We start from the raw sequence: 18,120 nt of genomic DNA on the forward strand, positions 1-18,120 counted from the left end.
CATTTCTGATTAGAAATCTACCTTAATTATAAAGGAAGAGACTCTATAAAAACAGGAAAGAAATGGACATTTAAATGAGATTTCCTTAAATTCAGAACTTGCGTTTTAAAACTACAGATTTTTTTTTTTTAGTATAGAGTGGTGACATTCTGTAGTTTTAAAAATCTATTCCTTTTTTTAAAAAATAGTTTATTATTATTTTTGTTGTTGTTGTTTTGTTTTTTGTCTCTAGGGTTATTGCTGGGGCTCGGTGCTGGTACTACGAACCCACTGCTCCTATGGCCACTTTTTCAATTTTTTAAATAGGGCCAAGAGAAATGGAGAGAGGAGGGGGAGATAGAGAGGGAGAGAAAAGGACACCTGCAGACCTGCTTCACTGCTTGTAAAGCAACCCCCCTGCAGGTGGGGATCCAGGGGCTCGAACTCAGATCCTTGCCCTTCATACTAAGTGTGCTTAGCCCGGTGCACCACTGCCCAGCCCCCTATTCCTTTTTTTCTTTCTATTGTCTTTGACTGGACAGAGAGAAATGGAGGAGGGGAGTGAGAAATAAATAGGAAAATGGGAAGATAGACACTTGTAGACTTGGCTTCACCACTTTTGAAGCTTTTTCCCTGTAAGTGGGCAGCGGGGACTCGAACCAGGTACATGATAATGTGTGCACTCAGCCAGGTGTGCCACTGCCTGGCACTCAATCTCAATTTTTTAAATGTTTACTTATTTATTTATTGGACAGAGACAGCCAGAAATCAAGAGCAAAGGGTTGATAGAGAGGGAGAGAAACAGAGAGATACCTGCAGTACTGCTTCACCACTTGCAAAGCTTTCTCCCTGCAGGTGGGGACTGGAGGCTCGAGCCCGGGTCCTTGTGCTTTGTAACATGTGTGCTCAACCAGGTGCACCACCACTCAACCCCGTCAACCTCAGTTCTTCAGTTAAATTTTTTTTTACTAACTACTCCTTCAATAAAGGTTTATTGAATACCTTTTCTGTGCCAGGCACTGGGCTAGGTTGATTCTGACATTGAACAAGATAGAGAAGGTTCTTTCATTGCTTATGTATGGGGTGAGCCAACAAAGATGCAGGGCTTGGGAAAATTCACCTTCTTTGGAGCCTGGGTCTGTGACTTGATCAGCTGACTGTGTATCACCTGGTTCCCACTGTCCCTCCCCTCCCCTGCTCTCCTTGCTGACAGCTGTCTATACTACACGTCCCTGGCTTGATGGTGCTGGTCTCATGGTGTGCCCCAGCCAACAGAGACGTGACTGGGGTCCTGGGTCCCTGAGGACCATGGGGACTGTAGGCAGCATTGTTGGGTCAGTGCTGAGACTACTTGGAGGACTTCAGGGAGCCCAGGCTTAGAACCTCCCTCCCCACCCCTGACTTTTGTGCCCAAGATCAAGTGGCTGTAACACTGACCTTGAGAATCAGCCTGCCTCATACAAGGCATTTCCTGGCTGTGCAGACTTGGACATACCACTGTTTCTCTGTGAGCCTCAGCGTTGGGGCTGCCCCACTGCTGGCTTCCTTTTGGGCCCTGTGCCTCTAGTGTCCACCTCTGGGCTTGGGCAGCCTGTACCTGGCTGTTGCCTCTGTCCCCCTGGGGTCAGGGGCTGCAGTTCTCATCAAACCTAAGCTGTACCTCCTTCCAGCTCTCCCAAGACCTCTCTCAGCCTCAATCCGGGCAGGCAGATGGGGGAGGCAGCCCTTCATGCCACTGTGGCTGCTGCTGTCTTGATGACTTTTTAATAACTTTGCTTGGAGACAATCTACAGAGCGCTCGTTTGTCTGCCTCTTAATTAAAATCACCAGTTTTCCTAAAAGAGTAGTGATGCCGCACCGCACCCCCTCCCCCACCCGCTGCTGCCACTGCAGGGAGGAAGCAGGAGCAGTTGGGAATGCAGCAGCTGCCCCGCTCTGCCCTCCCCAGAAACAGCAGTAGGGGTGTGTGTGTGTGTGTGTGTCCATTACCTGCCAGCTTGGAACTAAAAGCTAAATGTGAGTAAGTTTTGAACAAGTGCTGTGATAGATGCCTGGGGGTAGATGCTGGGCCATCTCTTCACTTTTTTAAAAAAAATTAAATATGGATTCCAATCTAATTTTAAAATATTTATTTATTTATTTTTACTTTGATAAGATGGAAATTGAGAGGGAAGGGGAGATCGAGAGGGAAAGAGAAAGACCTGAAGCAGTGGGAACCAGGGGCTTGAACACAGGTCTTTGCTCATGCATGGTAATGTGTGTGCTCAGCCTCTCTCTTTACTGTTGTGTCTGGTTTCCCAGATCTTTCTGGATTGAGAGAGGAGCGCCAAGGGCTAGTGGGGTGTGGTGGGCTCATTCTGTAATTCCTAAGTCTTGAGAAACCATTCCTGGCAATCTTGAAAATACTAATGAGCTGTGTTTTGGTATGCTTTCTTAACACTGTATGAGCCCTGTGCTGGGCTAAGCTCTGTGCCTGTGGTGGGTAGCATTGTCCTCACACACCTTTTATGGGCTCTGTGCTCTTGTCTCTGGTGGGGGAGGAGGCAGACCTAAGGGTGCCCTCACTGGCAGCCTCAGCCTCACTCCCCTTCCCTCCATCTGCTTTTCACCTGAACTGGTTGGACAGGGGCCTGGCCCCTCCAGCACTGTGTATGGAATGCTGTGTCTTTGCTCTTGTTGTTTGTGCCTCTGAGAGTTCACTCTGAGGTTCATTTCTACCTTCCTTCCCCACCCCCACCTTGGTTCTGCACAAGAATACACACACACACACACACACACACACACACACACACACACTCCCTGTCAGAGGCTTCTAGACTCTGCATTAGAGGGTGGGGAGGAGACTGGTGGCTAGGACATTCTCATTGTCAAATCTAGCCGAGTTCCTCTCTATAGAAAGAAAGAGAGAAAGAAAGGAAGAGAGAAAGAAAAAAGAAAAAAGAATCTCATGGGGACAGGGCAGTGACTCACTGACTTGGCTGTGACAGCAGACGTGGCTTCATTACAGGACAAGGGGAGGTGGTATTACATGGGTGCCACCTGGAAGCCATTCTGGAAAAGTAGGTGCTGTAGCTGGGACCTGGGGGAGCCTCCTGAGAGGCCCTGGTCTGAGAATCTCCCACGAGACTTTCCTTTCTGTGAGCGTTGTGCCTGTGCTTGATCTTCTAGGGTCACCCTTCCTTTTTTTTTCTTTTTCTTCTTTTTATTTATTTATTAATGAGAAAGATAAGAGGAGAGAAAGAAAGAACCAGACATCACTCTGGTACATGTGCTGCTGGGGACTGAACTCAGGACCTAATGCTTGAAAGTCCAATGCTTTATCCACTGCGCTCCCTCCCGGACTAGGTCACCCTTCCTTTCTCACCTATATTCTGCACCTCCCTGATGTCCACTTCCCTGAGAGCCTCTGGGCTTGTCCCTCTGAGATAGAGCTGGAATGCTGTCAGATCTGCCGTGGCATTGGTTCTGGGCAGAGTCCCCTACTATCTCTTTGGGAGTAGCGCGCTCAGGCATGAAATAGTGGGTGAAGAAAACAGGGGGTGGCTGGGATTGTGATGAGGGGTAAGTATTCATTTGCTCCTTAAAGGCACTGAAACTCAGGGGACCGGTGGTAGTGCAGGAGGTTAAGTAAACATGGCACAAAGTGCATGTAACAGCATAAGGAGCTGGTTTGAGGCCCTGGCTCCCCACCTGCAGGGGAGTCACTTCACAGGCAGTGAAGCAGGTCTGCAAATGTCTAGCTTTCTCTCTCCCTATCTGTCTTCCCCTCCTCCCTCTATTTCACCCTGTCCTATCCAATAATAACAACAACCAGGGCGACAAGGGCAACAAAAATGGGGAAAAATGGTCTCCAGGAACAATAGACTTGTGGTGCAGGCACTGAGTCCCAGCAATAACCCTGGAGGCAAAAAAAAAAAAAAAAAAGAAAAAGGCACTGAAATTCAAACAGCCGAGCAGAATGCCCACGCCTGGGTGTGCCCCCAGTGTGGTCCTTGCTGAACCCTGCTGCATTTGTCTTACCACACCTACATTCTCCAGCAGATACTAGGGTTGTCCTCATTGTTTGTTGAGTGAATGCATGATCATCCATGTGCCAGGCACTTGCTGGATACTTAGCAAACTTAGTGCTTCCTCTCATCCCAAGGCAGGTACAACTTTCCCCATTTAGTCATAGAAGAATTTGGCATCCAGAGGAGTAAAATGACATGTTCAAGACCACAAATATAGGGAGTGGCCAGGACAAGATTGGAGCTTTGGCTGGCACGTGTACGTGTGACGCAAGACACTGCACTTAGTCCCTGTCTCGGTACTAAACAAGTAACAGGGAGCATTCATTTGGCTGGTGGCCGCCTGGTTGGCATGCGTTGCATGTCTTGTGCCTCTCCTCCAAAAGGACCCCTCCCCCCCTCAGCTTCTGGTCCCATCCAGGCGGCCTGGGGATGGCAGTGTGGTGACAGGTGCTGAGCTGATAAGATGACAGCACTGCTGATTCCCCCATAATTACTGTCTGATGAGATGCCAGAATTAGCTACCCCACAAGCATGGGCTGCAGACACAGGGCACCGTGCAGGCAAGCTGGGGGTAGGGAAGTCTCTTCTTCCAAGCCCAGGGCCTCCTGACAGTAAGCCAGGGTCAGCAGTGGGGAGGAGGAAGTAGATTAGCAAAGAGGAAGCAGTGTGTGGTTATGGAGTACCCCAAAGCATCGTATGGGTTGTGGTTTTTCAGTCCTCAAAGTGGCCTGGCAAAGCCCTGAGGTGTCTTCTGGCTATTGGACAGGACATCCAGGGTCTCAGGCCACTGCCCAGAGAAATAAAGGGAGATGAGTCTGCCCATTCAGGTTCCTGGTACACCTTTTGTGTCCTTCAGCTTGGACTTGCCTTCCTGGGGTATAGTTGGGCATAGTTGCTGAGAAGGGGCTGAGACCCCAAGCAGATGCCTCAAGTGACATTAGCAAGACTGGGATCCACAGGGAAGAAGGAAGAGCCTGGAAGAAGCAAGAAGTTTCTGACCTTGCCAGAGAGTCATTCCTCTCACATAGAAAGTTGACCACCAAGACCTGAGGGCCAGGAACTGAGAGTCCAGCAAGGAAGCACTTATGGTCGGTCCCCCAGCAGGGCTGCCTGAGCTCCAGACACCAGCTTTCACTGGGGCAGATGGAGAACTGAGAGGTGGGGCATGCACAGAGAGGCCATTTTATGCCCAGGCCTCATCTGGACCACTAGAGTAACTTTGAAGGCCACCAACTATGAGGAGTGGTGACATGACAATGTGGGACCCACCTAGTAGGATAATGCAGGGTGAGACTGGAGGAATTGGAATCAGGCCACACTTGCAAAGACCTGGGGTTGAGGTCTTGGCCTCTGAAAAGCAGGTTTGGGGTCAGGTGCATTCATCCTTCTGTGAAGGCAGAATTCTTGGCAGCCTCTGGGCCCTCTGAGGGCTGTGGGTGCAGACATTCATTTTTTAAAAAAAATTATTTAATTTTATTTATTTTCCTTTTTGTAGCCCTTGTTTTTATTGTTGTTGTAATAGTTATTGTTGTTGTTGATGATGTTGTCGTTGTTAGATAGGACAGAGAGAAATGGAAAGAGGAGGGGAAGACAGAGAGGCGCAGAGAAGATAGACACCTGCAGACCTGCTTCACCGCCTGTGAAGTGACCCCCCTGCAGGTGGGGAGCCGAGGGCTCGAACCAGGATCCTTATGCTGGTCCCTGTGCTTTGCACCACGTGTGCTTAACCCACTGTGCTACCGCCCGACTCCCACAGACATTCATTTTAAGGAAGAAGGAGCCTCACAAGTTGTTCAGATATAGTGAGCTCCTCCTCTCTGAAGATATCCAAGCCCTGGCTGGGTGGAGGCCAGCGCCTTCCTATGGGGCAGGGCAAAGAAGGAGGATCTGGCTGAGAGAACTGCTGTAGTTGCGCAACCTTCTCTATTGTCATGTACATGTCACCTGTTCCTGAGCCTCCACTTCCCCACCTGTCCCACAGGTGACTGGGGCCTGAATCAGTAGTGGCCAGGGGTCCTTGTGGACTGTTGGGACAGGATTTGCGTCTGGCCAGTATTTCCCAGGGCATCCAGCAAGTCTGACAGGGGCTGCCAGTCTCACCACTCCAGATGGATGAAACTGGAAGAGAATGGCAGGGCCTTTGAGCCTTTTGGCTGATGGACAGGGCTATTGTTTGCTTCCTCCCTGCCTTCGTCCTGCTCTGGAGGCAGCGTTCAGCTCAGCTAGCAGGGAGGACTTTCTGAAAGGTGCCTCTCGTCTCTGATCTGGCTCCCCAGCTCAGCCTGGCCCCAGAAGAGGCCAGGCAGGAAACTTGTTGCCTTTCTGTCTTCTCTGAACTCCACACTCTCCTCCTGCCTCCATCCTCCAGAGCCTTTCGTAATGCTAACCTTGGCATCCCCAGGGAAAGAAAATAATGGGATTCAGAGCTGACTGTTTGTTCTCAGATGTTTTGCAGGGTAGAAGGGTAATTAACTCATGAAGGTTGGGCCCAAGAACCCCACAGCCCCTTTTCTTCAGTGCCTCACTCCTCAGCAGTGGATGAAAGTGGGCCAAAGGTCCTCTGGTCCTCTTGCCCTGGTTAAGTTGACCAAGTACCTATAGAAGCAGGACAAGAGCTAGAGGTGTTGGTCCAAGAGGAGAGTCTCAGTTCTTGGCATTACCTCACAGGTTAAACTTTGATCAGATCAGAGTGGCCTTGAGGTCACTGGCCTCATTCCTCTATTTCAAGAGAGGATGTAAACACTTCATCAAGGACACCTTGAGCCTGGTGAAGTAGAAGGGCTGAAAGAAGCTGCTTCCTTAAGAAGCTGTGGCTAGAGGTCTGAGAGGTGGCTCAGTGCTTGAAGCACTGGACTCTCAAGCATGAGGTCCTGAATTTGATCCCTGCTATCACATGTGCCAGAGTGATGCTCTGGTCTCTCTCTCACTCTCTCTCATAAATAAATAAATACATCTTTAAAAAAGGAGTAGCTAGACCTAGGATAAGCAAATGGGGTCCCTTCTGCCTTGCTCCCCCAGCTGGAGATACATCAACCTAGCATTTGAAGGAACCCCCAAATGCACTGTGACTTCATGGGGAGAGGTCTTAAACATGCATGACACAGAGCATGTCAGGTGGTTGGGTGGTGTCTGTGCAGTGACCCCGGTTCTGGCTGGGCCCAGGTGTTCTCCTCTGCTGGGGATGCCTACCGTGAGGGAAGGTCAGGCCATTTGCACCTGGGCACATGCTGGGCACATGGGTGTGCACTGCCAATGCACAGAGGAGTGGGCGTAAATGTGTTCTTGGAATCTGGAGGCACCAGACTCTGGAGTTGTCTGAGCACTGGACACTAAGGCTGGGAAAGGCCTTCAAGAGAGCCAGTGTGCCTCTGAGGAGGACAAGAGAGGCCAAGCAAGGCTGAGGCTGCAGCCCAGTGCTTCTGAAGCCCTCTGTGGCCATGTGGACCTGTGGACACAGACCTCCAGTGACTGGGCAGAAGGGGCTAGTGGAGAGTCCTTTGTGATCACCATTGTCTGGCCCTGGGGTTGGAGTCCCCCTGGAGGAGAAACTTCTGGGAGTGGTTGGCAAAGCTGGGAGAACAGGTCCCCTCTCTTTCCCTCCCTCTGCTCCCTCACATGCTCACTCTTTCCCTCCCTTCCAGCCCCTGTTCCTCTCTGTTGCCTCTCCAAGGAGACTGACAGGGCACCTTCCCGGACTCGTGATGGTGGCGGTGCTGTGCAGGAGTCAGCTTGTTAACGTGTTGTGGGCACCAGCAGGGTTGTTCCCAGCAAGGGATCCAGACTTGGGGTGACATGCTCCCCTCAGCACCTCCACCCCCGGCCTTCCGGGAAGCCAATTAACCAGACCTTCATTAAGAGCTAAAAAATCAAAGTTCCACAATCCTGAGGCTGATAAAGTTCTGATGATGGAGTAGAAGGGAATTGGATGATGGGGCGGATCTGGGGAAAACTGATGGCACCTTTGTTCACACCTGTCTGAATGCTGTGAGCTCGGATTTATTTATTTTATTTTATTTTTATTTGTTATTTTAATGAGAGAGGTACAGAGAGATTAGAGAGATTCTGGTGGTGCTGAGGATTGAACCTGGGACCTTTGGTGCCTCAGGGATGAAAATCTTTTGCATAGTCATCATGTTGTCTCTCTGGCCTGGTTTTTTATTTTTATTTATTTTATATTTTTATGATTTTTTATTATCTTTATTTATGTATTCAATAGACACAGCCAGAAATGGAGAGGGAAGGGGGAGATAGAGCGGGAGAAAGACAGAGAGACACCTACAGCATTGCTTTACCACTCGCAAAACTTTCCCCCTGCAGGTGGGGACTGGGGGCTTGAATCTGGGTCCTTGAGTATTGTAACATGTGTGCTTAGCCAGGTGCACCACCCTGTGGCCCCCTATTTTAATTTATGTAAAAAATGTTAAGCAAATGAGAGACTGGACCTCATAGAGGCTGCTGATTTGCTCACAGTCACACAAGTCAGTTCTACAGAACTTTCTCACCCCTAAATTCAGTGCTGTTTGTTTGTTTTTGGTCACATCATAGCTTTGCCCGGTTGAAGAGTGTGCAGGGACTTTGGGTACAGGGGCTGCTGCTGACTTACACCCCACAGTTCACTGTCTTGGGCTCAGTGTGCTGTGGCATGTTTTCTGTCTGGCTGCTAGCTGCTTCTGATTAGGGTGTTAGTCCCCATCCTCCTGGGGCCTATGGCCTGGAGAGGGGCTCCCCTGGTGAGTACTTTCTGGGAAGCAGCCTAGTGGAGTGGAAAAAACCTTCTCTCTGGGGCCCAGGACACCTGGGTTCCATTCCTGGTCCTGCTTCTGCCTCCATGATGACCTGGCTATCTTTCCTTGCTATGCCTCAGTTTCTTTTTCTTTTCTTTTTCAAAATATTTTCATTGATTTATTATTGGATAGCAACAGAGAGAAATTGAGAGGGGAGGAGGAGATAGAGAGGGAGAGAGGGAGAGACACTTGCAGCCCTGCTTCACCACCAGTGAAGCTTTACCCCTGCAGGTGGAGACCAGGAGCTTGAACCTGTGTCCTTGCACGCTGTAATGTGTGCATTTAATCAGGTGTGCCACTGAATGGCCCTGCTGTTACTCAGTTTCCTTTCTGTGAAAGGTGTTTGGCTAGAGCCAGAGCAGATTAGTTTTCCGAACAAGTAGGATGATGTAGTGGTGCGTCACTACTCACCTGAGATAAGAGCAGAGGGCAGGAGGGCCTCATCCCAGGGCTCCGGGTTGCTGTGTGGTGTGTGGTGTGTGCACTGGGGGTGGGGCAGCAGGTGAGAGGAAGTAAGACCTTTGTCCCCAGTCCCCCACCCCACTCCTGAGGTGGCTCGTGGGGTTCCTCACCCTGCCCAGCTCTGTCCTGAAGGACAATCCATCAGCCGGAGTGGCGTCTCAGTCTGGACGAGCAGATGAGGATTTTGTTTAAAGGGAGGTTCCAACCTTGTGGGGGTAGTCAGGGGCCTACCCAGATCTTGCCCTGGGGGTGTGTGTAGTCCAAGAGAGAGGACCCCTTCCCCTCATCTTGGAGATCTACCCAAATATAAGTGCTCCCATCCTGAGATTCAGCAGGACAGAGTCAGCCTGTGGGGGAGTCTGATCCCTTAAGAAAGTCCTAGAAATGAATACTCCTCCCCCCACCCCCACTGAAGTCCTTTAATTAGATTCCAACTCATTTACCAACTAAGTGGCCTGTGGTGGGTTTTAAATCTGCTCAAATTGGTTTGTGTTTTGCTGCCTGCAAGAAGCTGTGACTGGAAGGGTGTCCCTGTTGTACTCATCCCACCTAGCTCCGTGCAGCCTGAGTCTCCCAGCTCTGCTGCCCTAGGGACAAGCAGGGCCTGGGGGTGGAGGTGGAAGAGAACAGGGGGCCATGGACCACAGTCCTAATCCTCTTCTCCCCAAGATCTGGAGAAGGGGTCCCACTGGGTGGCTCTCCTTAAACCACACAACCTCTTTGGTCCTCAGTTTCCCTTGATGCACTCTGAGGACTGTCAGCCTGGACAGACAGCAGGCCAGAGTCAAGTGGTAGGGAAGGAGGGAAGTAGGGAGTCGGGGAGGAGGAAGGGCTGGTAGGGAAGGCATGTGGCTAGGGTGATGCTCTCTCTAACCATTCCTGCCTCAACTTCACCCCAGCCCATCCTCTATCCCTGGAGAAAGCACAGAAAGCTCTAGAAGGAGCAGCAAGAGCCAGGCCCTACCACCCTAACAACTCTTTGGGCCCCTCCCCATGGGGTTCTGTACATTAGTGCTGAGAGGGTGTGGGCACCAGGCATATTGCCCACCAAGGACCACCCTGCCTCTGGTACCCTCTTGCCTGTCTCCTGGCCCCACCACTGCAGCCTATATGTGGGGGCCCACTTAGGAGGACTGGCTCCACCTGGCTTCTTCCTGATTCCCTGTCCTCCCTTTCACATCAAGGGCAGGGAAGCCAGCCTTCCTTGGGGACCCCATGACTACAGCTCTCCAATGTCCTTGCCCCTGTCTCCTTAGTGTTGCTCTGAGTCACCAGGAAGTTACTGTTACTGTCCAACCACCTCCCACTTGCTTTCCTCTCAGGCTTCCTTCCCAAGGGCTCCCCCTCCTTTTTCTTTCCTCCTGAGGTGACCTGACATTTGGGGGTGCTGGGTTAGTAAGGAATGGAGAAACATGGTGGGGAGGGGGTTTACAGGAGTTGTACATAAAGGCCTGTTCTCACTCCCCAGCCAGTTGCCAGTCCCCTCTCTGGCTTGTCCTCCCTCTGCCCGCCCCCAACCACTGAGGCTCTGGTTGGAGTGACAAGGAGACTCAACAGGGCGCTGGGCATTAGCAATTTGGGGGGACATTACACAGGATTGTTTACAGAAAGGCAATTACCCGGAAAATGACTGGTTGTTGTGGTATGGAGTGGAAAAGATGGTTTTAGAAAATAGACACAGACAGACAGACAACAGGGGTGCAGGGCTGTGGTCACACAAGAGTGCAGAACCAAGGGCACCTCAAGTTAGAGACGCCAGCTCTTTTCCCTTTTTCAATTATCTTTTTTATTTTTATTTTATTTATCAGATAGAGACAGCCAGAAATTGAGAGAGAAGGAGGAGATAGAGAGGGAGAGAGTGCTTCACCACTTGCAAAGCTTTCCCCCTGCAGGTGGAGACCAGGGGCTCAAACTCAGGTCCTTGTGCATTGTAACAAGTGCGCTCAGCCACCCAGTGCTGAGGCCGGCTCTTTTCAGTGGTGGGTGGGGATGGGTGGGGGCGGTGAGGGTGGAGACAGCCCTCTTGAGGGACCCAGCTCCCCCCCCTCCAAGCTTGGGATGTAGCTGGTTCCTCAATGACCTTTGTCCTCTGGCCTCCAACCTCCCGACATGGTGTATTTCCTGCCTGAAGCTGGCACTGGGCAGGATGGAGTTGTCAAGCACAATTGATGGTGACAGTTGCCTGGGGCTCCTCCTGGGTGACTTGGGCTCCTCTTGCTTTGGCTGTAGATGGTGGAGCCAGGGGAGCCTTGAGCTGCATGTGGTGAAGCTGTTGTGTGGCCACCCTAGGGTCTATCTCTTCAGCCTTCTAGCAATTCTATACCCCTTCCCTTGCCCCACCTATAGGCCTCTGCTGGGATCTGACCCTGGCCTCGGGGGCTCCTTGAGCTGGTGTCTGGCCCCCACCTCTGTCTACTGGTGAGGCCTTTCAGATCCCCAGGGAAGGGACCCTGCCCAGCCTCTTGGTTTCTGGGGAGGGAGACAGGGGCCTGGACTCCAGGTTTTGAGCATAGAAAGTGTGTATGGGGGGGTAAGGGGGACTCCTCATAGGTATCCCCCTCCCCCCAGAGTCCTTGAATTTCTCTTTTCTACAGCTTATAGCTTGGCTCTTCTCTCCTTTCTCTTTTTCTCCTTCCCTCTCCCTCCCCCTCTCTTGTCCTCCACATTCCTTTCCTCTAAAGATGATGTCATGTGTGAATGTTGCCTAACAGCAGCCAGAGGACAGAGCAGGGATGGTGACTTTGGAATAAAGACACCAGGTGGGGGTGGGTTTGATGGCTTAGGAGACAGTGCCACTGAAACTTGGGACTCTTAATTCTCCTCATGAGTTACAGTGAGCTCATGAAAAAGAAAGCAGAGGAGGATAAAAATAAATCAGGCTCATAAATAAACGTGCAATTTGGAAGGGATGGAACAAATACCAGCCTTGCTCTCCAGCCAAGCACCTGCACCCTTATGTGCAGCCAGCCACTGGGGGGGGGGGGGAGAGCACCTTCCCTCTTCACCCCTGCCTGAGGTTCCTCATCTTTCCCACTGCCCTACCCCAGAAAGGCTCAGTAGAGCTCCCTTCCTCTGAACTGGATGTCACCTGTCCTGGGCATCTTCCCTGTAGCTTGACTCTCTGGCTCCGATAGGATGGTTGGAAGGGGTGCAAGGGAACTCACCTGTTAGAGCCTATCCCTTACCAAGTGTGAGGTCTAGGGTTTGAACCCTGGCACCACATGGCAGTACCATAAATGGTGCTGGGAAGCTCCATGGATAGTATAGTGGTGCTCTGCTATTTCTCCCCTTTGTCTGTCTCTCCCTGGTGTGTCTGAAGCTTCTCTCTCTCTCTCTTCCCCCTCCCCTCCCCCCTTCTCCGCCTATCTCTCTCTTCCCCCTTCCCTCCCCCCCTTCTCTGCCTATCTCTCTATCCCCCCCTTTCCTCCCTCCCTCTTCATAAAAATCAATAATAGAAAATTAGCCTGTGGAGGTTCTCAGCAGTGGTATTATACATTTGTGGGGCCCTGGGTGCATTTCTTAGTGCCAAATATATATAAAATAATAAGGAGGGCTGGGGAGACAGCATAATGTTTATGCAAAAGACTTTCATTGTGCCTGAGGATCTGAGGTCCCAGGTTCTATCCCTGGCATCACCATAAGCCAGAGCAATGCTCTGGTTAAAAAACTAGTGATGGGAGTCGGGCTGTAGTGCAGCGGGTTAAGCACAGGTGGCGCAAAGCACAAGGACTGGCATAAGGATCCCGGTTCGAACCCCGGCTCCCCACCTGCAGGGGAGTCGCTTCACAGGCGGTGAAGCAGGTCTGTAGGTGTCTATCTTTCTCTCCCCCTCTCTGTCTTCCCCTCCTCTCTCCGTTTCTCTCTGTCCTATCCAACAACAACAACAACAACAATAATAACTACAACAATAAAACAACAAGGGCAACAAAAGGGAATAAATAAATAAAATAAAATATTAAAAAAAAAACTAGTGATGGCTGTTGCACATGGATGGTCCTTGGAGAGAGAACCCTCCAGTCCCTGCCCCCCTCCAGGAGCCCTAGTTCCCAGTGTCCCTCTAGTGTCCCTAGCTCTGCTGCTCCCTCCAGGCCTTCTCCACCCAGCCCCTTCCAAAAGAACTTCTTGTCTTTCCCATGTTCCTGCCCCAGTAGACCCCAGCCTCTAGAACTCCCAGATGCCTGCCTTGGTGCCCCCACCTCAAGATCCCTGCCCAGATGGCCCCTCACTGATTCCCCTGCCCTGAGCAGGAAGTATTGATCTGCTCTGTGTCCAAGCTGGTGCTTGCTAGACAGGAATCCATCGTCTGGAGTTTCACTGGCTGCTTCGTCTGTCCTCCCAAGGGTCAGGGCCACTGAAAGACTTGGGGTCTGAGTGGGTGCAGGGGTAGTGAGCAGGCAGTCCTGAGGGGACCAACAAGCCCACCTTCCTGCAGTGTCTTTTACTTCAGAGCAACGAGCTTTCTCCACCATTGTGGCCAGAATCTTCTTCAGTGCCTGAGGCAGGGTGAGCAGGTTAACACACCTCAGTCAGGGGCCAGCTTCAGGAAGTCCCTCTAGATGAGGGAGCCTGTGTGTGGCCTTAACTCAGTGTTCTTCATTATTCATTTAAAAAGAAACCTCTCACTAAGATCCCAAGAGACTAGCTCCACAAAGTCAGTGATTGGCTCATCTGGTTTCTTAACGTTACGAAAACAAAGGTTTAGCTATTCCCTGCAAGGTCATCTCTGTATCTGAATAATTTTGCTTTGAGGAGCACAGCAGCAGGACCTCAAACCTAGTGCCATCCATGGTGGGGAGACAGTAGGTGAACAAGGAGAAGCATCCAGTGCCAGCCACAGAGCTGTGTGTGTGTGTATGTGTGTGTGTGTGTGTGTGTGTGTGTGTGAACTGCTGTCTGGCCAGGAGGGGAGGGAGTCCTTACAGACACTGTGTTTCTGACTTCTAGAACTCACAGTGACCTTAGTTTTAAAAGATGTGCTTTAAAAATTCATATGAAGTGGAGAGTTTTCACATGAGAGAAGCCAGAACACCACTCCTGCAAATGTGACACTAGGGATCGAACACAGAGCCTAAGGCATGTGAGTCCTGCGCTCAGCCAGTTAAGTAATTTCTCTAGCCACTTAAAATGACCACTTAAGATTTTTTTCTTTCTTTTTTTTTTTGCCTCCAGGGTTATTGCTGGGCTCGGTGCATGCACCATGAATCCACCGCTCCTGGAGGCCATTTTCCCCCCTTTTGTTGCCCTTGTTGTTGTAGCTTTGTTGTGGTTACTTTTATTGCCATTGTTGATGTTGTTCGTTGTTGGATAGGACAGAGAGAAATGGAGAGAGGAGGGGAAGACAGAGAGGGGGAGAGAAAGATAGACGCCTGAAGACCTGCTTCACCGCCTGTGAAGTGACTCCCCTGCAGGTCGGAGACAGGGGCTCAAACTGGGATCCTTATGCCAGTCCTTGCGCTTTGCGCCACCTGCGTTTAACCTGCTGCGCTACCACCCAACCCCCGATTTTTTTTTTTATTATTTGTAGGGCAGAAAGAAATTGAGAAAGGGAGAGGGAGAGATAGAGAGAAAGACACCTGTAGCACTGCTTCACTGCTCATGAAGTTTCCCCCTTGCAGGTGGGAACTGGGGGCTTGAACTTGGGTCCTTGTACACTATAATACGTGCACTCAACCCAGTGTGCCACCACCCAACCACTTTTTTTTTTTTTGTGACACAGGGCCTTGCACCATGTGTGATTTCATTGCCACCAGGCTACTTTTCTATGGAGAGATAGAGAGACACTAACTACAGCACCAGAACTTCTCCCAGTGCCAGTGACAACTCCCATGTGGTGCCAGGGACTGATGCAGGCAGGCAGGTGCTCTAGTCAGCAAGCTGCCTCTCTAAACCTTTACTGTGATTTTAACATAGGATTGGACTACTCCCACCTTGGCAGTCACATCTCAGAAATTGAACCAAAATAGCACCACCCAACAGGGGGCTGGGAGGCTCACAGTCCAGGGTGATGGTCCTGGAAAGTTTGCATTTCTGCTTCCAGGGGGCCAATTCTTCCTTTGGTTTGAGAGGGAGGTGCTGGGTCCCTTTGGGTTCTGTCCTCCAGAACTATGTAACCTCAGTGATAGCCAGGGCAGAGAGAAAGGGTGTGTGTATGTGTGTGTGTGGGGGGGTACTGCATATTTGTGGGTATCAGCGTGCTTTTCTGAAAGGTGTCTGGCTTTTCTCTCTCCTCCTGTGGCTGTGCAGGGGTCTGGTGCTCAATGGTTATATGCAGGGAGGGCATTGAAGTGCGGCTGCGGGGCTGGGTCTCAAGAAGCTACAGCATGCTCCTCTTTTGCCCAGTCAGATGTTCGTAGGTACATGTCAGCTGTGGTGCCTGATGCCCCAGGCCTAGGCCCTGCTTAGGGTGTGCTGCTTTAAGGCTATTGGATTGTGGTGCTACAGGTGCATGGGGGAGACTATATTAGTCTCCAGCAGAGGAGACTTCTTGGGACAAGGGAGGACATATATGGGTAGGAATTTGGGGTGAACCCCAAAAGCTTTCACCCCAAGGGGTATGCATAATACTGTCCTCTACTGGACTCTGGAGAGTCACCACCAGGGGCAGGGGACATGATTGTAACTGGGAAGATCAGGCATTCAGGGCTGGCAGGAATCTGGGGAAAGGATTCCAAGTTCTGCGTGGGGACCGCAACCCCCGGCCTCTTTTTGTTCTGCTTCTGTACTGTGCTTTGTCCCTTGTGTGTCCCCTATAGGTCTTGAGCTTGTGTGTACATTGGTGAGGAGTCGGAGAGCCTAAAATAAAGGGCAAGGGGGAGGGCCCCAGGGGGGAGAGCTTGAATTGTCTGTCTGCTTTCTCCTTTGAGTTTGTCCCCAGTCCATCCCTCACTGTCTGTTCTGTGTTCAACCTCTCCTGTCTATCGTCTGTCTCTGGGGAGGCGGGGAGGCTCCATGCCCCAGACTCTGGGCCTCCGTCTCCTTGAGAAACCCTGAGTGGGATTGTTGTAGTATTCTCCAAAGTGGAGCCCAGTTCTGGCCCTTTCCCAAATACCCCCTTCCCAAGTCCTTTTGGTCAGCATGTCCTGGGCACGCTAGCCTGAAGGAGAAGGCTAACACACACTTCACTCCCCCACACCCCGCTCAAGAGAGAAAGACAGTGCAGGGTCCTTCCCGCGCTTTCAGGAAACGACTGAAAGCGGCTTCCCTGCTCTTCCCTGCTCACATCAGTGTGTGGAGATAAGTATTACGTCCAGGGCCCCTTCTTCCAAACACTCTGTAGCCTCAGAGACCAGCACCCCACCTTAAGGCATTAGCCCTCCAACTCCACCTGCTAAAGAGTAGGAAGCTGACCCCTGCCCTTGTCCCCACCTTCCTGGAGCGCTAGTTTCATCCCCATCTGGCCCCTAGTGGGGATGGGCAGCGTCCTGGGTGGGGGGATCTGCAGCCCAGGCTGGGCGTGCCATGACCCTGCTGTGCCCCCTCTCCCCCCTCGCAGATCCAGAGCGGAGTAGCCCCCCCATGCTGTCTGCTGATGATGCCGAGTACCCGCGGGAGTACCGGACCCTGGGGGGTGGGGGTGGCGGGGGCAGCGGGGGCCGGCGCTTCTCCAACGTGGGGCTGGTACACACGTCTGAGCGGCGGCACACGGTGATCGCCGCCCAGAGCCTGGAGGCGCTCAGCGGACTCCAGAAGGCCGATGCGGACCGCAAGCGTGATGCCTTCATGGACCACCTGAAGAGCAAGTACCCGCAGCACGCCCTGGCGCTCAGGGGCCAGCAGGACAGGATGCGAGAGCAGGTGAGTGTGGCTGGGCTGTGGGCCGGGAGCGGATGCCCCTGTTATCCTCTGCCCCCAGATGTCTTCTGAGAGCCACCTGGGGAGGAGAGTGGTAGGACAAGGAGACTTGGGCAGTTGCTCAGATTGGCCTGTTCTGGAGCCAGGAGAGGATGGGGATGGGGACTCAGCCTCCAGATCTTTGCCTGCAATCCTGAAGTTTGGATGGAGAGAGCCTGGTCTTGAACTCCAGTGTTTAGACAAGACAGCAGGCCTAGAGACCAAAGGAGTGGTGGGAGAAGGGCCAGCCTTGGTGACTATGTCGATTGTGAAGGTCCATCCATCTCTGTTGGGATGTTTGGGGTCGCATTTCTGTGACATAGTCTCTAGAGAGCTTCAGCAGCCTGAATTTAACATGCCCAGCCTCAAAAACCAGAGCCCAGAGCTGCCATAACCCTTTCTCTCCTTCCTCTGGCTTTCACCTTCCCTCCTGCACCCCCCCACCCCCCCCCCACACACACACTGGCACTATGACTCTGAGCTGAAGGCCCCTCTTTTTGGGGATTGGTTCCTCTGCTGCCACCAGTCAGGCTAAGAGAGGAGTCAGTGCACCCCGCCCACTTGGGATGAGCATCAGGATGGTTTCCTCCACCCAAAGGGGTGGGATGCTTTGGGTGCTTCTACTCTCAGATCCTTGGATTCCTGGATGCGTCGGTCCATCCAAGAATGACTTTCCTCTGTGTAGGAAGGCTGGTTCTTGGGAGTAGTCTTTTGTTCACGGTCTCATGCTGGTGAAGCACCTCCCTGGTGACTGAAACCTGCATTACTCGCTCACTCTGGGGTGGGGGGTGCACCTCATCAGCATGATTTCAGTTGAGTCTTGGGGTCTCAGTCCTTGCTCCCATCCTTGTCTGGATTTGTCCATTTTCCAGTATCGCTGGAGTTGTCTGGGAAAAAGGGAGAGTGTCCCTACTCCCATCCTCACTTCAGGGAACAGATACACACTGGTGCATTTCTGGTACCTTATCTGCACCACCACCCCCATGTCACTACCAGTTCTGTTTGGCTTTTACTTGTCCCCAGATTCAGAGTTCTCTTGGAGCAGAGTTCAGTTG

At 51.7% G+C, this 18,120-nt stretch overlaps 1 protein-coding gene across 7 annotated transcripts in view; it reads left to right on the forward strand.

Annotated features, from left to right (window-relative positions):
- SRCIN1 (SRC kinase signaling inhibitor 1) overlaps positions 1-18,120 on the forward strand; it is a 75,172-nt gene that overhangs the window by 11,850 nt on the left and 45,202 nt on the right. For all 7 annotated transcript variants that reach the window (XM_060203603.1, XM_060203602.1, XM_060203604.1 and 4 more), the window contains exon 2: positions 16,728-17,029. In XM_060203603.1, the coding sequence (XP_060059586.1) occupies positions 16,728-17,029 (302 nt within the window). The remainder of the gene's footprint in view (positions 1-16,727; positions 17,030-18,120) is intronic.

This window comes from Erinaceus europaeus, chromosome 12 (assembly GCF_950295315.1).
Source record: "Erinaceus europaeus chromosome 12, mEriEur2.1, whole genome shotgun sequence".
NCBI lineage: Eukaryota > Metazoa > Chordata > Mammalia > Eulipotyphla > Erinaceidae > Erinaceus > Erinaceus europaeus.